At 33.0% G+C, this 9,140-nt stretch overlaps 1 protein-coding gene across 1 annotated transcript in view; it reads left to right on the top strand.

Annotated features, from left to right (window-relative positions):
• The first annotated feature begins 45 nt into the window (after nt 1-45).
• The window catches only part of LOC137657624 (protein enabled homolog), a 21,996-nt gene continuing 12,901 nt past the window's right edge, over nt 46-9,140 (top strand). Inside the window, exon 1 of the mRNA XM_068392002.1 lies at nt 46-180. Within this exon, the coding sequence (XP_068248103.1) occupies nt 163-180 (18 nt within the window). The 5' untranslated portion in view covers nt 46-162. The remainder of the gene's footprint in view (nt 181-9,140) is intronic.

Raw genomic sequence — 9,140 nt, 5'->3', positions numbered from 1 at the left:
GTACAGGAGGCGGCTTCAAAAGCCCGATAAAAACTTTCACGCTAGCGTAGTGCCCTTGTGACGTCACGGCCCACCGAGGATATAAAAGGGGCCGCCGAACGCATGGGTGTGGCAGTAGTGTTGTGTCTGTGACGCAACTAAGACGAAAAAGGGGAAGCGAGGATGAGATTAACACTTGTGGTAAGCCTTACATTCCATGACCCTTAGGATATAAGTTAAGCATAAGTGAAAAAAAGAGAGAAGTTCGCCAAGAAGGCGAAATGAAATCGTCAATCATTGCATGTGAAGAAACGTCTACTCCTCTCTCTCTCTCTCGTCCCAAAACAGAGGAAGTTATTTATAAATAACGGAAGTGATGCTGGGCTACGGGAAGCCTCAGAAAGGAATTCATGTGTGATGGTGTTTGTGGAATGCCAAAAAGTGGTGTGTGCTTTCTATACTAACAAACGTAATCCCCGAGTGACTGATGTGTAAATAAGGGCACTTGCTTTCTTGAGAAAAATGCATGCTCTTCATCATCTAGAATAAGTAATAATAGTAATTATGATAATTATAACTATAGATTTTTCTTGTTTTATCTTATTTGTGAACGTTCAATTTTGATTAAAATTCCAGACAAAATTGTAGAAGCAAAATCTTATTTACAATCTTGGCACGAGTAATTGATAAATTTCAGTATTTAATCTTAATTGAATGTCGGTTAGATTTTCATATATTTTACTACCACATTTTGAGGTAACTTTTGTACTAAAAATAGTCATTGGCAAGAAGGGAAAAGAGATCTGATTCTATTTATGACAAAGAGGCCGGCATGTATAGACTAAACAATCTACATGGCAAAGCAATGCTGAGTAAATCTACATCAATCTAAAGTAATAGTTACTCACAGCCAGAATGACGAGAGGCCTAAGTCTCTTTTTATAGTTTATATATTAAAGATCTATTCTAATTTAGTTATCATTCTTAAGATATTTCATATCAATTGTTCATGACTTCCCCGGAAGTTTATTTATTTCCCCATTTCTTTTCCTCACTGGGCTATTTTTCCTTGTTAGATTCCTTGGTTTATAGAACCCCATTTTTTAAAATTAGTATTGTAGTTTGGCTAATAATAATAATAATATAATAATAATAATAGAAAAAATAATAATGGTAACGACGATATAGACTAGCTATCAGCAAAAGTGGTCACATCAGCCTTTTTAATCAGACTCCAAAACTAACGATTTTGATAAAGAGAGAAATTGCGTTTAATTCCCTGGGAAACAAGACCCAACCTCAAAACCTGTTTGATTAAGCGATAAATGTTTGTAAGAACCAGCCTGACTTCCATTGTGATTGATATTGCAAAGTCACATAACCCCCAATTAGTCCAGGGAGAAAATCATCCAGAAAATTCAGTAAAACAATTAACCAAGGTCTGACTCTCTTCACGCTCTGAATTTACAATAAGCTCTCTATTTAATGTTTATCACTAAAATAGTTTTTCCCCTTATTCATTGAGTTATCTGGCTTCACAGGCGTTGATGACGTATCCAGTGCAGTCAAGCTTTCATAGTAATGTGATATATATAAAAATGTGAGTTAATTGAAAATCATCTATCTGATAAAGATTAATAATAGAAAATAATATTTGTAATTTTCTATAAGCTTTAAACTTATATTTTATTTGCCTATATTCTGGTCGTATGGCCTATGAGAGAGAGAGAGAGAGAGAGAGAGAGAGAGAGAGAGAGAGAGAGAGAGAGAGAGAGGAAAATAAATACTAAAATCAAATATTATAACTATTTTCGACATTTTTCTGAGATTTTGCCCTATTTAGAGACAACACATATCACATCACTTACATCATATGATAAAAAAACTAATATCAAGCTTTTGAATCGGGAAAATAAGAGGTAATGGCTTAATATATGGAAGAAGGGTTAGAAAATAGATCCATGACGACCCAGCAATAAAAGGGAAAGGGGACATGAAACGCTATCAATAATAGCAAAACCAAATGCAGACGTTTCTAGTCCACTGCAGAATGAAGGCCTCAGGCATGTCCTTATTCATGTCTGGGGTTTGGCCCGTTTTCATCACCACGCTGGCCAACTGCGGATTGGTGATGGTGGGAAATTTTGTCTGATCGCTCACACCAAACCCAATCTACTATGGGTGGCCCTGACTAGTACAACTTTGCTGATTATGGCGATACGCAAACCCTTTCCCCACATTAAGGTATCACCACTCGACACCGAATGATAAAATAAGAAGCTTCGAATGAGTTTACAGAGGCGAGTGAGGTATCAGAAAGGAGTTTACAGCAGATTTTGTTAAGTCTTAATGGTGGCAAGAATAATTTCCTGAGGTTCTGAGATATATTTAACGAAAGTAATTATTGTAGAAAAGGATCTGGTTAGTCTATAAAGGCGATCGAGGAAAATGCTGTAAAATTCAAGGAGATTTTGCAGGTGGCATTAGTAACAGGTCTGGGACTTCAGACATAACAGACAATTGTTGAAATGGTCAGAGGCGTTCCTAAAAGAAAGAATAGAAGCCATTAAGCTGAAAAGCTTGCAAGATACTGTAACAAGTTTACCCACAAACTCCATTAATAAGCAAATTCAGATGTTGAGAGACATTATTTACATAAATGAAAGAAGGGACTGAAACAATCAGTTGCAATGTATTCTAAATATGATTTCGAGAGAAAAAATAAAACATACATAATGAACATCATAAATACTTATATGAAATAAACACACACACATATATATAAATATATACATATATATATATATATATATATATATATATATATATATATATATATATATATATATATACACACACATATATACACACACATATATATATATACTATATATATATATATATATATATATATATATGTATATATATATATATATATATATATATATATATATATATATGCGTGTGTGTGTGTGTGTGTGTGTTACTTATGCAGATAATGCTATTCTCTATGTATTGATCCCTTCACCTCCATCCAGACTTTAGGTTGCTGAATCTCTTGTCACAGATCTAGCTAATCATTGCACGGTACAAATTATGGACCTTGTAACCTCTCCATTAGATATTTTCATTGGCAATATTCCTTTAACTAGAAGCAACTCATTTAAAATTTTAGGTGTCATTCATGATAAAAAATTATCTTTTGAGATACAGGTTTAATTCTCACTCTATTCAATACACAAAAGTCAGTTAATAATATTACCAAAGTGGTTCAAGATTTTTGGAATACTTTGTATCATGAGGAAATTCTCTAATTCTTTTATTCTCCCATATACTTAATATAGTTCTTCAATAGCTGACTCTCAACTTAAATACTTGGACTAAACTTATGATCTATCATATCCCTAAACTAAATATAGTATCAACCTCTGGCACCCTTGTCCAATTAACTGCTTGCTGCCCTATCTTATATGATTCTTTAAAACACATTCAGATCTTCACAAACCGTCCACCACATAGTATCAGGTATGCAGTTGATTCTAAGTCGTGCCTTTTCTTTAGTGATGTTCAGTAATAAATAGTATTCTAGAAGTTTTATTCTGCCTGTGATCAAAATGTGGAATGATCTTTCTTATCATAACAGTTGATCAGTGAAACCTCAGAAATCCAGTGTAAACGCGCTATGTTCACTAGGTTAATATATATATATATATATATATATATATATATATATATATATATATATATGTATATATATATATATATATATATATATATATATATATATATATATCTTCATTGTTATTCTGTTAATATCTAATCAACATTATCATTTATCTGTGAGTGTCTAGATTTTTGCTACTTGGTATTCTTATTTTAGGGTTCTTTTTTTCCGTTTCATTTCGGCACTGGAATGCATTCCCTAACTAATGGAGTTTTCCAACAAGGGTTACAGAAAGGCTTACAATATATATATATATATATATATATATCTATATATATTATATATCTATATATATATATATAATATATATATATATATTGTGTGTGTGTGTATGTGGAGTTTTACGTTTCTGTATGTACAGTAGGTGTGCATTTTTACATTAAAATCCCATAAGGTTGAAATGAATCTAATCTTAATTTTAATGATACGTACATAATGGCTCAAAAATTGGAATAAAATAGACAGATTCGTCAAACTATGAAATTAAACCCCTTCTTACACCATTTATACATTTCCATAAAAAAAAAACTACGCCAAAACTTTGCATGCCCCAAACTCGACTTTTAAACTAACTCAGATTTTTGTTACGGAATAATTAGGAACCACTGGATAATTACCCAACTCTAATTATCAGAGAGACGTCCTTAGGCAATAAACATACCGTACACGAAGCCCAGGAGCGTTTCACGTTCATTGGTCAAACGTACCACTGGAAAAGTTCCGAATTTTGAAACCTCCTCCAAAGCCAGCGGCCAACCTCTCCTCTGCGCTTAGCCACAAATATTGAGCAAGCGCGGTCAACACACACACTCGGTGGCAACATTCCCACGATTTTTTTTTTATCGATCTATATTTTATGAGGGGATTTCGTAACGAGAGAGAGAGAGAGAGAGAGAGAGAGAGAGGGAGAGAGAGAGAGAGAGAGAGAGAGAGAGAGAGGCGTTTGTTTTGTCTTCTTTTTCTTTTCCTTCTGAATGCACTTGATATAATTCAGTTTCTCGAAGAAATAGGAAAGATGGGGATATAGGATATAATTGGAATGATGCCTCCTAGTTATAAAATCCCATTTATAGACGTATTTATCTACATAGCTATCTAGCTTTCTTTTCACATATTTATCTACTTATATGTATATGTATACAATTTATATATATACTGAAATATATATATATATATATATATATATATATATATACATATGTATATGCAAAATTTATATATGTAAATATATATATATATTATATATATATATATATATATATATATATATTATATATATATATATACATATGTATATGCAAAATTTTATATATGTAAATATATATATATATATACTATATATATATATATATTTATATATATATATGTATATATACATATATATATATATATATATATATATATATATATATATTTATATATTATATATATATATTGTATATCTATATGAATGTATGTATGTATCTATATGTGTGTATAAAAGTGTGTATGCATAATCGAAAACAAAATTATGTAAAGATTAAAAATCCATAAAATTCTAGAACAATAAGACAATAATCCACTTGTATAAAAACAAACACTTGATTCAGAAGTAATAATAGGAACTAATTCCTATAAAAACTCCTAGATACTGACCTCCTAAACAATAAAAAAAAGAAAAAAAAAGATACGCGTAAATCTCACTTTTACTTTCGACTCCCACTCTTCAACACCAAAAAAAATATACATCGAAGTTGAAAAGTTGTATATATTTGGGTCGCCAACTGCAATAGAAGACGATTTATGCTTTGAATTAAAATATATTCTGCATTTCTTTAAATCACTTTTAAATCAATGACAATATCAAGACAAGTCCATTGCATTTACAACGAAGCTCATTAGTAGGCGGGTAGCGTATATGGTACAAGGCTGAAGGGGGTAGGTAGCCTTAGCTCCAAATATTAGGTGTGCCCTCGAACTACTTATTAGTGTCGCATTGGCTGTGCCCAGTGGCCCATTCCCTCTTCTCCGAATGTGTAACCAGATGGCTTTAAACGCAGATCGGTTGAAGGTCAGAGGAAATGGGCAGAGTAGATGGCCACCTGAATTCATTATGAAAGTACATACTTTCGATGGTTGTCGATCTAGGCAAAAAATTATAATTTGTTGAGAGGCGGCTATGGCTAATGAGGCTTGAAGGCCCGAAGAGATTGGTAAGGTATGTGGGCTGAATCTACTTACAAAAAATACGGTTCAAGGGCTTACATATTAATGATACTAATTTCAAACTAAAGGCCCTTGCTGGTATAAGCCCACTTAAATGTAACAACCAAGCAATTAAAAATATAGACAGGTACAGAATACAAGAAATCTTTTTCTTTACCGTAAAGAAGGCAAAAGAAACTATTGTCTCAAGCTCAACTGCATATTACCAAAACACGTGTGTGTTTCTGCATATTAGCGTATTTGTGCGTCCGTATATGTGAACTAAACACAAGAAAACACCTATCACGTAAAAGGCAAGTTCTATAAGTCAAGGTAACCGCAAAAAACCTTTACGCACTCTGTTTTTTTGTTTTTTTTTTTCTTTTTCCTCGTCTCAAACATCCTAATTTACTTATCCAGTTCATTTCACTTGAAACCACTTGAAGCATATGATATTTTAACGCTTTATGGCATGCCTTGAACTTGCAAATTCTCTCTCTCTCTCTCTCTCTCTCTCTCTCTCTCCTCTCTCTCTCTCTCTCTCTCTCTCTCTCTCTCTCTCTCTCTGTGACACACAAACATTTTATTTCAATGTGGGTCCCAGCTAGAAGTCGCCGAAAGCTAATGACATTTTATAGTTCAATGCTATTCTTTGGAGAACTTACACTCTCTCTCTCTCTCTCTCTCTCTCTCTCTCTCTCCTCTCTCTCTCTCTCTCTCTCTCTCAAACACACACACCACACACACACACACACACACACACACACATATATATATATATATATATATATATATATATATATATATACTGTATATATATATATATATATATATATATTCATATATATACATATACATATATATACATATATATACATATATATATATATATATATATATATATATAGATATATATATGTATGTATATATATATATATATATATATACATATATATAACTATATATATATATATATATATAAATATACGTATGTATATATATATATATATATATATATATATATATATATATATATATATATATATATTCTAATATTTAATTATTTCTTAAAATATGCTCACGCTTTTAACTCCCAACCAAAGCTTTAAAATGGCCAAGTGGTAAGTCACTGGAACCTTAACTTCGACTTGGTCCGGGTTCAAATCCTTGGCCCACCAGAAGCTAATACCATAAAGTTAATTCCCCTTGGGTCTTTGATTCCGAGGCGGAGCGAATTCGATATTGAGAGGTATTTATGGTTTATATGAATACACACACACACACATATATATATATATATATATATATATATATATATATATATATATATATATATATATACAGAGAGAGAGAGAGAGAGAGAGAGAGAGAGAGAGAGAGAGAGAGAGAGAGAGAGAGAGAGAGAGAGGGGCACCTGCTCTTTACTAATAAAGGGTTTATATATATATATATATATATATATATATATATATATATATATATATATATTTATTTACTTATATATACATACAGAGAGAGAGAGAGAGAGAGAGAGAGAGAGAGAGAGAGAGAGAGAGAGAGAGAGAGAGAGAGAGAGAGAGAGAGAGGCACTTGCTCTTTACTATATAAGGGTTTTATATATATATATATATATATATATATATATATATATATTATATATATATATATATTCTATACTGTATGTATACACACATATATAAATATATATATATATATATATATATATATATATATATATATATATATATATATATAGAAGAAAAGAAAAATATAACGAAGAAAAGAATAGGTGCAGGAAAGCACACCTGAAAAACGAGTTACTAACTCAAACTAAAAATAAAGAAAGATAAAAGGAAAGAATAGAACTACTCTAGTCGAAAGTAATTTGGCGGTCGGAATAGTTTCTCATGACCAATTATAGGTAATTATTGGCAATCATTTCCTGGTCGACACTTGTTATTATTCCAAACAGGATCCTCATGAAATCACATAACATGCATGCACTAAACCTTTCCCCTCGTCGAGAGGCACCAGTGATTATTGTTATTATTATTATTATTATTATTATTATTATTATTATTATTATTATTATTATTATTATAATAATATTAATAATAATTTACATTTATTTATTATTATTATCATTATTATTGTTATAATAATAATAATACATACATATACCAAAGGCACTTCCCCCAATTTTGGGGGGTAGCCGACAACAAGAAACAAAACAAAAAGGGGACCTCTACTCTCTACGTTCCTCCAGCCTAACCAGGGACTCAGCCGAGTTCAGCTGGTACTGCTAGGGTGCCACAGCCCAACCTCCCACATTTCCACCACAGATGAAGCTTCATACTGCTGAGTCCCCTACTGCTGCTACCTCCGCGGTCATCTAAGGCACCGGAGGAAGCAGCAGGGCCTACCGGAACTGCGTCACAATCGCTCGCCATTCATTCCTATTTCTAGCACGCTCTCTTGCCTCTCTCACATCTATCCTCCTATCACCAGAGCTTTCTTCACACCATCCATCCACCCAAACCTTGGCCTTCCTCTTGTACTTCTCCCATCAACTCTTGCATTCATCACCTTCTTTAGCAGACAGCCATTTTCCATTCTCTCAACATGGCCAAACCACCTCAACACATTCATATCCACTCTAGCCGCTAACTCATTTCTTACACCCGTTCTCACCCTCACCACTTCGTTCCTAACCCTATCTACTCGAGATACACCAGCCATACTCCTCAGACACTTCATCTCAAACACATTCAATTTCTGTCTCTCCATCACTTCATTCCCCACAACTCCGATCCATACATCACAGTTGGTACAATCACTTTCTCATATAGAACTCTCTTTACATTCATGCCCAATCCTCTATTTTTTACTACTCCCTTAACTGCCCCCAACACTTTGCAACCTTCATTCACTCTCTGACGTACATCTGCTTCCACTCCACCATTTGCTGCAACAACAGACCCCAAGTACTTAAACTGATCCACCTCCTCAAGTAACTCTCCATTCAACATGACATTCAACCTTGCACCACCTTCCCCTTCTCGTACATCTCATAACCTTACTCTTACCCACATAAACTCTCAACTTCCTTCTCTCACACACCCTTCCAAATTCTGTCACTAGTCGGTCAAGCTTCTCTTCTGTGTCTGCTACCAGTACAGTATCATCCGCAAACAACAACTGATTTACCTCCCATTCATGATCATTCTCGCCTACCAGTTTTAATCCTCGTCCA

This window comes from Palaemon carinicauda, chromosome 1, assembly GCF_036898095.1.
Source record: "Palaemon carinicauda isolate YSFRI2023 chromosome 1, ASM3689809v2, whole genome shotgun sequence".
Classification (NCBI taxonomy): Eukaryota; Metazoa; Arthropoda; class Malacostraca; order Decapoda; family Palaemonidae; genus Palaemon; species Palaemon carinicauda.
This window is presented reverse-complemented; position numbering and strand designations above follow the sequence as displayed.